The sequence below is a fragment of the Eretmochelys imbricata genome, chromosome 6, assembly GCF_965152235.1.
Source record: "Eretmochelys imbricata isolate rEreImb1 chromosome 6, rEreImb1.hap1, whole genome shotgun sequence".
Classification (NCBI taxonomy): Eukaryota; Metazoa; Chordata; order Testudines; family Cheloniidae; genus Eretmochelys; species Eretmochelys imbricata.
This window is the reverse complement of record NC_135577.1, coordinates 42550342-42563800: the sequence shown is the minus strand read 5'-3', so window position 1 is coordinate 42563800 and position 13459 is coordinate 42550342. Positions and strand designations below refer to the sequence as shown.

At 39.0% G+C, this 13459-nt stretch overlaps 1 protein-coding gene across 1 annotated transcript in view; it reads right to left on the bottom strand.

The window, feature by feature from the left end:
• Positions 1 to 13459, bottom strand: part of DCDC1 (doublecortin domain containing 1) — a 411407-nt gene that overhangs the window by 58859 nt on the left and 339089 nt on the right. Inside the window, 3 exon segments of the mRNA XM_077819961.1 lie at positions 2782 to 2881; positions 4739 to 4849; positions 12121 to 12302. Coding sequence (XP_077676087.1) covers positions 2782 to 2881; positions 4739 to 4849; positions 12121 to 12302 — 393 coding nt within the window.

Below are 13459 nucleotides of genomic sequence, written 5' to 3'. Positions count from 1 at the left end.
CTTGTCTGTACAGGTGAATTTATAGAGTATATTCAAGTCAAGGTCATATGCACTGTAGACATACAAGAAACCACTAGTGCTTAATTATTCTACCTTAGACACCTAATTGACTCTCAGAGGGGTAGCCGTGTTAGTCTGGATCTGTAAAAGCGGCGAAGAGTCCTGTGGCGCCTTATAGACTAACAGACATATTGGAGCATAAGCTTTCGTGGGTGAATACCCACTTCTTCTTCAGATGCATGTAGTGGAAATTTCCAGAGGAAGGTATAAATATGCAAGCAAGAATCAGGCTAGGGATAAGAAGGTTAGTTCAGTCAGGGAGGATGAGGTCCTCTTCTAGCAGTTGAGGTCTAAATGCCGAGGGAGGAGAAACTGCTTTTGTAGTTGGCTAGCAATTCACAGTCTTTGTTTAATCCTGAGCTGATGGTGTCAAATTTGCAAATGAATTGAAGCTCAGCAGTTTCTCTTTGAAGTCTGGTCCTGAAGTTTTTTTGCTGCAGGATGGCTGCCTTTAAATCTGCTATTGTGTGTCCAGCGAGATTGAAGTGTTCTCCTACAGGTTTTTGTATATTGCCATTCCTAATATCTGATTTGTGTTCATTTATCCTTTTATGTAGGGACTGTCCAGTTTGGCAGATGTACATAGCAGAGGGGCATTGCTGGCACATGATGGTGTATATTACATTGGTGGACGTGCAGGTGAATGAACCGGTGATGGTGTAGTTGATCTGGTTAGGTCCTGTGATGGTGTCGCTGGTGTAGATATGTGGACAGAGTTGGCGACGAGGTTTGTTGCATGGATTGGTTCCTGAGTTAGAGTTACTATGGTGTGGTGTGTCATTGCTGGTGAGAATATGTTTCAGGTTGGCGGGTTGTCTGTGGGTGAGGACTGGTCTGCCTCCCAAGGCCTGTGAAAGTGAGGGATCGTTGTCCAGGATGGACTGTAGATCACTGATGATGCATTGGAGAGGTTTTAGGTAAGGAGACTGTATGTGATGGCCAGTGGAGTTCTGTTGGTTTCTTTCTTGGGCTTGTTTCGCAACAGGAGGCTTCTGGGTACACGTCTGGCTCTGTTGATCTGTTTCCTTATTTCCTCGTGCGGGTATCGTAGGGTATCGTGTGGGTATCATACTGCATGAGGAAATAAGGAAACATCATGTGCCAGCAATGCCCCTCTGCTATGTACATTGGCCAAACTAGACAGTCGCTACGTAAAAGGATAAATGGACACAAATCAGATATTAGGAATGGCAATATACAAAAACCTGTAGGAGAACACTTCAATCTCGCTGGACACACAATAGCAGATTTAAAGGTAGCCATCCTGCAGCAAAAAAACTTCAGGACCAGACTTCAAAGAGAAACTGCTAAGCTTCAGTTCATTTGCAAATTTGACACCATCAGCTCAGGATTAAACAAAGACTGTGAATGGCTAGCCAACTACAAAAGCAGTTTCTCCTCCCTCGGCATTCATACCTCAACTGCTAGAAGAGGACCTCATCCTCCCTGACTGAACTAACCTCCTTATCCCTAGCCTGATTCTTGCTTGCATATTTATACCTTCCTCTGGAAATTTCCACTACATGCATCTGAAGAAGAAGTGGGTATTCACCCACAAAAGCTTATGCTCCAATATGTCTGTTAGTCTATAAGGTGCCACAGGACTCTTTGCCACTAATTGACTCTCTCTCTCTCTCACACAGACACACACAGACACACACAGACACACACTGTTTCTCTCCCTGCACGCGCACACACTGATGAAGAAAACACAGTTTCACAGCAGTTTTTAGAAATCCCTGGCACTGTTTCAGAATCTCCGTTCACTGCTTAGGTCTGTTGGGTGTTTTAAAGGAAACTGCCATTTTCATGGTACTTGATTGACTGGAGCTGCATTTTATTAAACAAACTAAGGTCCCAATTTTTCATCAGGATCTGTTAATATTGACCTTGCAGCTACAGGAGTCTGCACAGGTGCAGGGGTTCATGTGAGCAGATCCCCTTGCAGGTTTAAGACCTACGATGAAATTCTGGCCCTATTGAAGTCAAAGGGAGTTATACCTAGGATGTCCCTAGTCTAGAAATACTTTAAAACATAGAGGAGATTCTGATAACTACATATAACTAAAATGAAAAATCAGTAACATTATCTTAAACATAATTTAAAAAACATGAATTCAATAGGAAGCCAGCATCAAATAGGGTAGAAAGCTACCATCTTGACAATGTAACGATGCATCTAAAGAGGTCATCCTGCAAGGTGCCATTCTACTTTGGTTTTCCCATTAGAAAGTGCTTTGACAATGGAAACACTACAAGGTAAAAGCCAGGTAACAAAGCCCTCAGTCCTCAGGTAAAAGCCAGGTAACATTCTTAAGTAAAAGCCAGTTCTTTTGGCTTGCAGGTCCAGAGACAATATAAACAGGCATTGGTCAGAATGGCAATGATCTCATACGGTATTAGATAAAGGTATGTTTTTGGGAAATGGGGTTGTGGTTTCTCTATTTTTGCCTGCATTACTTTAATTTGTTTAGAAACTGTGATCATTGTTTAATTGTTTATTAATCCACAAATGGTGATGATGCCTTAATGAGTGGGGAAGGGGAGAAAAAAAGTGAGTAGAGTCAGCCACTGAATAAAATGTTGCTACACTGGGCCCACTGTATGCCATAGCACACACAAACAAAGAACTAATGTAAGATAGTGTCTCCACTGTACAGGAATACAGCATTCTGAATTAATATTATTACTTGAGTTGCCATCTAATAAAATCTTTCTTACCAGCTGATCTCTCCCAAGGTCTTTCAAAAGAAAGAGTTCCATGCCTTTTTCAGTGAATAATCTTCGAGCAGCAGTGGGTAAATTCAACATCGCAGTACATCTTTAATAATGGAAAATAGACATACCCTTCTACATATGTTGGATATGGGGACATTAATTAAGTTATGTAGACATCTTTTTAAAATTTTTCAATTATAAAGAATATTTGCAAATGTAAAAACATGTTAAGCATATTGTTAAGCACTGACAATAAACTTAGCACTTTTAGAACTTAGGTACTTTTAGCTGACTTAGCCACAGGATAATGAGGGAAGCACTCAACCTGATGACACTTGCTACCAAATTCCTAATTTTAATAGATGTGTCAAGGTTCCTTCCCCACTCTGAACTCTAGGGTACAGATGTGGGGACCTGCATGAAAACCTCCTAAGCTTACTTTTACCAGCTTAGGTTAAAACTTCCCCAAGGTACAAACTATTTTACCCTTTGCCCTTGGACTTCCACTGCCACCACCAAACTTTATCTGGGTTCCTGAAAAAACGTAGTTTGGAAACGTCTTTCCCCCCAAAATCCTCCCAACCCTTGCACCCCACTTCCTGGGGAAGGTTTGGTAAAAATCCTCACCAATTTGCATAGGTGACCACAGACCCAAACCCTTGGATCTTAGAACAATGAAAAAGCATTCAGTTTCCTTAGCAGAAGACTTTTAACAGAAGTAAAAAAGAATCACCTCTGTAAAATCAGGATGGTAAATACCTTACAGGGTAATTAGATTCAAAACATAGAGAATCCCTCTAGGCAAAACCTTAAGTTACAAAAAAGACACACAGACAGGAATATTCATTCTATTCAGCACAGCTATTTTCTCCGCCATTTAAAGAAATCATAATCTAGCACATACCTAGCTAGATTACTTACTAAGTTCTAAGACTCCATTCCTGTTCTGTCCCCGGCAAAAGCATCACACAGACAGACACAGACCCTTTGTTCTTCTCCCTCCTCCCAGCTTTTGAAAGTATCTTGTCTCCTCATTGGTCATTTTGGTCAGGTTACATTTAGCTTCTTAACCCTTTACAGGTGAGAGGATTTTTCCTCTGGCCAGGAGGGATTTTAAAGGGGTTTACCCTTCCCTTTATATTTATGACAAGGTGTATTGTATTAAAGCATTGAACTATGAGTTAAGAATATACTCCAATAAGTCTTGCTTTAATTTTCCCCTTTAAAATAGCAACATCAAATGTATTTTCTATATTTTCAACTAACATCTCTCCTTTATACTGCCATGATTCAAAATCTATTCAAGTCAGTGGGAATACTACTGTTGTCTTGAATGGCCTTTGAATCTTGTCCTCTGGCCCTGATTCAGGACAGCACTTAAGCACATACTGAAATGCAGTCCTGAACAGGGATGGTCTTAAGCGCTTTCCTAACCTGGGGCTTATGTGCTTACTACTAATGTTTTTTTTAAATGACCTGTTGTCACCTTTAATGAAAACAACTGTATCCATTACCTTTTATAGAGGTTATTTAGAAATAAAATTATATGAATGAAAACACATAAGCAATTGCATTAGATGATTTTAAAGTGAACTACAATAGTGACACTACTCATTTCCTGAGTAGGTTATGAGACATAAACTATAGATACAAACAATGAGGTCTGGGACACGTTCAGTCTTCTGAATAGAAATGGATATCATGCTCAAAAATGTCAACATGGTATTGCCTTCATTTTTAGTATAAAAATGCACATTTGCAAGTTTTAAATACAGATAACAAGGAGTTATTGTGCCTCAGATGATAGATTTCATAGCAAATTATCTAGCATTCATTTAATTTACAAAATATATTTACAATAGGCCAAATCTATTTCTAGTATAACTTCTCTAAAAACAATTCCAGTATGATAGGATATCGATATATTAATGGAAAATAATATATGCATTTGAATGTTTACTTGTCCAAAAAGTGCTGAAATTCTATCTTGTATATTTCCATTCCAGGGTCTGCATCAGGATACATTTTCTGGTTCTCCTTTGTTTTCTGTTTCTTTTCTGGATGAGTATTTCTAAAGCAAATGAATACACTTTTAATTGGCACAGTGTGCAAACTCTCAGTTATGCAAGTGCAGTCTGGTTTAGAGACTCAAAAGTGTGAAAAGATTGACTTGTGCATTTTTCAGGGTCAGGAGCACACTTTACATGGAAAAATAAAACATCCCTATGTATCTAATTTGGCAAGTTTTACAATTAACTTAGTCACATTTGTGAAAACTGGATTTTTCTACATGGTTGCCAATTAAATGCAAAGCTTTACTGAATACAGTGGAGCTGCATCTTAGGTTCTAAAGTCAGCGTGTAAGGTGAAAATTGCGTATAGTCAAAATTATCCTTGAAAATCCCTTAAATCGCCCATAAAGTGCAGTGTACTGTACATGGTTGTGTATACAACCCTGTACAGTAATATGTATAAATGTATAATGTATACATTAATGTACAGTATATAATAAAGCATACATATGTAAAATATGTAAAGTGCCCCAGGGGTCGGTCCTGGGGCCGGTTTTGTTCAATATCTTCATAAATGATCTGGAGGATGGTGTGGATTGCACTCTCAGCAAATTTGCGGACGATACTAAACTGGGAGGAGTGGTAGATACGCTGGAGGGGAGGGATAGGATACAGAAGGACCTAGACAAATTGGAGGATTGGGCCAAAAGAAATCTGATGAGGTTCAATAAGGATAAGTGCAGGGTCCTGCACTTAGGACGGAAGAATCCAATGCACCGCTACAGACTAGGGACCGAATGGCTAGGCAGCAGTTCTGCGGAAAAGGACCTAGGGGTGACAGTGGACGAGAAGCTGGATATGAGTCAGCAGTGTGCCCTTGTTGCCAAGAAGGCCAATGGCATTTTGGGATGTATAAGTAGGGGCATAGCGAGCAGATCGAGGGACGTGATCGTCCCCCTCTATTCGACATTGGTGAGGCCTCATCTGGAGTACTGTGTCCAGTTTTGGGCCCCACACTACAAGAAGGATGTGGATAAATTGGAGAGAGTCCAGCGAAGGGCAACAAAAATGATTAGGGGTCTAGAACACATGACTTATGAGGAGAGGCTGAGGGAGCTGGGATTGTTTAGCCTGCAGAAGAGAAGAATGAGGGGGGATTTGATAGCTGCTTTCAACTACCTGAAAGGGGGTTCCAAAGAGGATGGCTCTAGACTGTTCTCAATGGTAGCAGATGACAGAACGAGGAGTAATGGCCTCAAGTTGCAGTGGGGGAGGTTTAGATTGGATATTAGGAAAAACTTTTTCACTAAGAGGGTGGTGAAACACTGGAATGCGTTGCCTAGGGAGGTGGTGGAATCTCCTTCCTTGGAAGTTTTTAAGGTCAGGCTTGACAAAGCCCTGGCTGGGATGATTTAACTGGGAATTGGTCCTGCTTCGAGCAGGGGGTTGGACTAGATGACCTTCAGGGGTCCCTTCCAACCCTGATATTCTATGATTCTATGATTCTATGAAAATATAATTTTACAGTACCCTATTTTTAATTATAGGGGGTAATTACAGGGGTCATTGATCCAGGAGACGGAAAGCTTGGGTGACGGAGAGCGAGTCTTAGACAAAGTGGTTGGCTCTGGTTCAGCTTGAGAAGTTGATTGCGTAGGCTCATCTGCTGCTGGTTGTTTTTCCTTGAAAAACATGGTGATCGGCAACTGTCACTGTCATTGTCTCTTGAGCTGCTCAAACATTTCTTGATATGGTCTCAAATCGTCCGTAATATTACATGTCATTGAGGCTTCATTCCATGGAGGGATCGTATTCAGAAATTAAATCATTCAAGTGTTTCGCTGCTTGGAACACTTCAGCAAATTTATGAAGATTCCAACTTGCTGGCTCTGTTTGTCATCATTATCTTCGTCTTCTGTAGATGATTTTATGAGTTCCTCTAACTCTTTGTTAGTCAACGTTTCTCTATGGCTCTCAATTAATTCTTCAGTTTCTTCCTCAAGGATGTCAACAAAACCATTACCACACACTTGCCTGGCCACCTGAACAATGTGTTTCACTTCTTTGTCAATGGATGGGAAACCCTTAAAATCATTCACACATTCTTTCCATAGGTTTCGCCAACATGCATTGACTGTTTCAGGCTTGATTGCATCCATTTCCTGTTTAATATAAGTGATGCAATCGGCAATGTTGAAGGACTTCTAACACGCTAAGATTGGGATCAGCATCCATAGCGCTACGTATCCATGAGAACGTAAGCCTCATGTACATGGTCTTGAAACAGCGAATCATGACTTGGTCGAGAGGTTGGAGGATGGAGGTGGTATTGGGGGGGAGAAAGACAACTTCAATGTCGTTATGCGCAAACTGAGTCCTGCAGGGTGGCCAGGAGCATTGTCTACGATCAGCAACACTTTAAGTTCTGCTTTGAAGCCAGGGGCTTGTCTTTCTGATTTTGAAGTGTAGGTGTGGTTGGGCATTTTTTTTTTCAGAAGAGCCCAGTCTCATCAGCATTAAAAAGTTGTTCTGGAAGATAGCCCTTTTCTTCTATGATTTTCTTTAATTGTTCGGGTAGGCTTTTGCTGCCTCTTCATTGGAAGATGCAGCTTCACCAGTAGTCTGCAAGTTTTTGAGGTTGAAGCAGTTCCTAAAATTGTTAAGCCAACCTTGGCTGGCTTTGAATTCCTTCTCATCAGAAGGCTGTCCCTCTTCGGTGGGAGGTTTGAACAGCGCATAGAAGCTAAGAGCCTTTTCTCGCAATGTGTTGCCATTGATAGGCACACATTTACGGTTCATGTCTTCCAGCCATAAATTTAATGCCTTTTCAGTCTTCACTAAAGTCTTATCATGCACCTGGCTCGTCACCTTAGCAGTTATTGGAGCACTTGATGCCACGGCTTGACGAATTTCTCTCTCGAATCTTGATGGTATGGATGCTAGATTCGTTGTGGTCATACTTACGTGCCACATTGGAGACTGGCATACTGTCTCTCAATAAGTCCAACACAGCCAGTTTTTCCTCCAGTGTTGGAACAGATCACTGTTTCTTTGGTTGAGCACCAGATGAAGTAGTTGGCTTGCGTTTAGGGGCCATGTTGTACGAAAAATATGTACAGTATCTTTAAACACTAGAATCACACTCGACACGGCGAGATGCTCACACTGTGAGAGGCACGCGGGAACTGAGACCGACTGAGGGAACAGCAGATTCATGTCTCCCATCTCATGCTCACTCCGGGGCATATGCTCATTGAGTGGAATGGTGGGTGAATCGCCCGCACTATTTACAGTTATCTTGGGTTTTTTGTTTTTTGTTTTTGCAGAGCGCGTATAGTTAAATTCGCGTAAGTTAAATGTGCATATGATGCGACTCACCTGTACTAAAATCTGAGTGCATTTGAATTTGTCAGAGTACAATATCAGTGGTTTATAAGCAAAAGTTAACTTTGGGATCCCGAATCCAGTCTCTATTACAGCAATGTAAATCTAAACATCAGCAGAGTTACTACAAATTAACACTGGTGTATCTGAGATCAAAATTAAACTGAATTGCTAACTTAGTATTTTCTTGTGTGAAATCCCAATGTCTAATATTGATCTGTTCTCATTTCATGGGGATTTATGCCCTAAATCTTATAAGTGGAGATGACAACAAAAACTAAAAAATTTAGACAGCATTTTAATGTGAGAAAATTGGTAAATCATTAACTAGATTTAGCCCAGTAAAAATAGGCACAACTTAATTCACTTCAATGGAGTCATGCTTACTTGCTTGCACCTGAACTTAAATTGGTCCCAACACATTTAAATTTAACATCTATGTTTGCCAATAAAAGACAGACTGCAGGAAGAATATGTGTGAGCATTTCTGCTAGCTCCTGCAACATGTGTTAGGTAAAACTGTCACCATTAAAATATCAACATTTACCAAATTACCATAATTCCATACACTACCTTATTATTGCCGATTGTAATCATAGGCAATTTCTGCAGTATCTCAGACATTCTAGTGTGTTAACTATCAGTAAATGATAAGGTTTATTATGCAGGATATGCTTTTTATTTTGCTATCAATCAAAATAGTTAAATAAATAATGGAGTCCACTGTATAGGGGTGTGTGCATGAATACTATAAGCTTGGCCATATCACATAAGGAATCAGCCAATCAATAAAAGTAATTTGGGTCATTTTCCAACAAATGGAGGCTTCTCAGCAGGAGGGCAACTCATATTACAGATCACTCTTAAAAAAGAGAGATTTAGATTTATTCAGCCACAGATCCATGGATAACTAATAGTGTGTCTGATTCAGAATAAATACACACAATCAATGAAATTCAGTTGAGGCTGAAATACAGAGCAATATTATTATTTATACATTGCCATAGTTGTACAGTGGCTTTGCCAAAATATAAGAAGGCAGGTTCCTGCTCTGAAAGATTCATTCTTTGCTTCCATCCATTGTTTACATGCAGTATTTATAGCATTTATATATGTCAGATCACCTAACAGTATGAAATACACTGAGTTATCTATTGATGTGAGCATAAGTTAATGAATCTAGTGGCAAAGCTTGAGGACTATAATTAATTTCTAGATGTTTAGATTTCCAGTTTCCTAATGTAGTTTGTGGATTGACTACGAAGCACTTGGCTGAGGAGGAGAGAAGTTTCTGGCTGCTGATAGGCAGGACAAATCAGGAATCTTAGAAAGAGTTAATTTTGATCAGTTTCCCCTTGCTGGAAAGTACCTCCTTCTCTCAAGGTGGGGGTCGGGGTGGGGGGTGGCAGGTGGGCCATGTCATGAGGTCAGGCCTGAAGTGGAGAAGAAGCCAGTAAAGTGAGATGGCAGATAGAAATAGATGGGAAGCATGAAGCTCTCTGCCTATTTGGGGAAAGTAAGGTCTTGTGGTGCTTGTCACGGAGCTAATAAAGGGAGATGAGGCAAAGACTGGAGCCTGTCTTCTCAGTTCCATTCCCTTAGTGTAGAACTCTGAGGATGCATAATTTTTTTTCAGCATTCTACAAGTTAAATGAGATGTTCAAAATATTTTAAAGCAAAGTTTTAATACTTTACATTGGGCAAAATGTTGCCATAATTTCAAAACACATTAAACGTTAGTGTTTGGCAAAGCATCTAGTTCAAAATAAGAATGACACATTATCTAGTATCATTGCCTTATGAGGGAAGGACCACCTAAGACATTAGCATAAAATGACAACAATATATTGTAAGGAGACCTGGGCCCCGACCATGCAAATGTTTTTGCACATACTTAACCCTAAATATGTGAGTAGTCCCATTGACTTCAGTGGTTGTGATAACAGTTAAGAGAAAAAGGTCTTTCTATTTCAAATGACCTAATTCAATAACTTCCTAAAAAGTAAGCACTCAGGTAGAGCTTCAGAGAGGATTTCAGAAAGGGTAAAAAATAAAATAAAAAAAGTCAGAAATTTAGGACTATTCATTAACTTTCTATGTAAAAAAGATCTGAATTTTAAGATCACTATACTCACGTTTTAGATATAGGAGAATGAACTAATTATGAAATGTATGCCTCAAAGATTTCAATTTCAGGCTTGACTTTACTTTGAAAATTAATTTTTTACTTTATCATTTTTGCAGGCAACTCAGTGGACAGTCTATCTGAATATTACTCATTGTTCAGTGATGTATGAACTATATTTAATTAATGTGAAAATATTAAACTATTATCAGAAGCATCAAATGTTCTAAAAACCTCAAAAGAAAGGTCAAAAGGTAACATCTCTGCTAACAATATGAGAAACAATGTATTTAACTTATTCTTTATATCAAAGCTTTTCAATGAGTTATGAATTACTATCCTTTTGTCATACAAAATGAAAATAAAAATGGTGTTCTTTTTACCAAATGTAATTTGTATTGTTTCAAGACATTTTATTCATATACATATTAGAAAGCAAAGATATTTTTTCAGTATTTTCCTAAAAAGCATTTTTAAATAACTATTTCAGTGCTAAACAATCATTTGAATAGCTGGCTGCATATTTCCATGACACGAGACTTATACAACTACATCCAACAAAGATGTGGTCATCATGAAATCACTTGCTATGTCAGAGAATTAATTGTTTCATGACAAAGTAAAGGTCAACAAAGGTAATTATTGCATGATAAATAACTTCCTCCCCCTCACAAGCATTTTTATCAATACTCCCCCACACTTGCAAATTTCCTCTGCCATTCTGGGTTCATCTCAAATGATGATCCAGAGAAAACCCTTCAGTATGGACCTCTAATCATTCATTCTCCACTTTTCTCACTACTTGGATAGAACCATTAACATGTGATCTTGGTCTTAACTTTGATCAAGATGGCAAGACAAAGGTGGTTTGTCTGTTTTTCCAGAAGATAGGCTGTGTTTGCCTTTCCCTTTAATTTTTAGATTACTGCTTCAAATCTAGTTGGTCAGGAGCCTATTCTACATGAAATGCATTGAAGGTTTCAATTCATTTCCAAGCTAATCGATGTCAACATACTAAAAATACTTTCACAATGGGCCCTGGTAGCTGTTCAGGTAGAGAGGTCAAAGATTTCATAGGTTACATTCCAGAGCTAGCCTCTACAATTCCTAGAGCTGGTTTTACTGGGTCAGGGTAAAAACACATTGAGCCAGATTTTCAGCTGGTGTCACTCAGTGTAATTACTCAGTGTAATTCTTCTGACATCAATGAACCTATACCAACTGACACAGGCAGAGGCGCTCATCTATTAGTGTGTTGAGGTGGAGAACCTTGCTGTGTCGCTTTCCAAAACCTACGCATCCCCTGGCCAAATAGAGGAGTCTGATCTCCATGATTTTAAACAGTGCTACCTAGTCAGTCATAAAGCAGGAAGTTCTAAAACACCAGTGTGGCTTGCACTGTCCCAGATAAGGAATGTATAAACTCAGTCATGCATTCTGGCTTCAAGGAAAAGAAGCTGCTAATAAACTTGGGTCTCCCTGCACAGCAGCATAATGTACTGTCAACAACAGACTTTGAGCAAGCAGGCCTTTGACAATTTAAGGTCACATATCATAGATTAATGACCAAAGAAGTATTCTCAGCATAAATTAGTTTGAATTCATTAATACATTGTGTGTACATTTTTTCTTTACTATTTCAAAGTAAGAAAAGTAGTTGTTTTGGGAGACAATACTGTAAATTTTGCATAAATTCTTGATTTATTAGTAACACATTGTAAATTTATTCTAATTGGAGATATATGCAAGTTAAAGTGAACCATATGTCTTAAGAAATTATGTAGTTTATGACATTATTAAAATAAATTGCTATTTCCTTACTGTCTGTTGAGCACATTTGTAACCTCAGGTCCAATGATGGTGATAGCCTTGCTTTTGTCCCTGTCTCCATTGTGCAAAGCCCTCAATCTCACAGGTATATACCAATCTGACTTCTTGCCAGATGGTTTCTTAAGTGAAGGACTGTTTGGAATCAGCAATCCCTCAATTGGCCAGTCAAAATCCTTTAAATAAAATAACAAAATATTCATTAAGTTTAATACATATAGTCCAGAAAATAATTTTGTTATTTTGGTTTTTATTTTGTTACCCAAACCATTTCAATGTTTTTAAAGTTAACCTTAGTAAAGTTAAGGTACCACAGTGATGGCTGAGGTATAAGAACCTAGAAAGATGGAAAGACAGACAAAATGAAATATTTTCAAAAGCACTTATGCAACTATCAAGTTCTGGCTTCTCAATCTTGGAAGGGAAAAAATAGGACAAAATCCTCAGAGTTCTCAGTGGAACAAAGAAAGGGAGAAAGAATGCTAGAGTCTGTCAATAGTCTGAATCAGATGCCCTTTATCAGTATATAATAAACCTCAGACATGAATGACCAAAGCTACTCTGTAGTTTGGGAAGGAGGGATTGTGTTAAAGTAGGAGTTTTTATTATTTTTCCACCGTATAGAACACATCTTAATAACTATGGTCCTGATCTTGTAAACACTTATGAACATGCTTAACTTTCTTACTGTGAGTAGTCCCCTTAGGTTGTAATAGTTAAATTAAGCACACATGTAAGTCTTTTCAGGATCAGGGCCTATACTGTCTCATGGAAAATCTCCATGTGATTGCACAATATCCTTGTAACAACAACAACAACCACTTAAATGGGAAAGTATTATTAGGAAAATGTCTAGGAATAAGTGTTTTTTCCCTTTATTAATCACACTGTCTCCTTTTGATCTTCATTTCCTCTCCCACATTATTTTGTTCCTACTTTTCCCCTTTGATCTTCTGGATATGCTGCCCAACTACCTAGTTCCCTCTTCCCCTGGATATTCCTTTGAATTTCTATTATGGACACCTGATTTCTCTCTGATGGGCAGCTCCTGACTGATTGTTGGTGCTCAGGAGTGCAATTCTTGAGAGATGCTGCTCTTATTCTATGTGGTAGTGGCCGCAGGGCAGGTGGCTAAGTTGTCTCTGTTCTTTGTTTCCAGTTACCTCTAGGGGCATCCAGACTTTTTTTCTCCCAAATGAAGAGCCTAGACACCTGAGGAAGAAGAACTGTAAAAACAAGGAAGAGGAACCAGCACCATGTGACCTGCCTGATGTTTGCAGATCTCCAATGGCCACAGGCTATAATTTGAGTGCAGCGTGCACCTCAAGGTAGG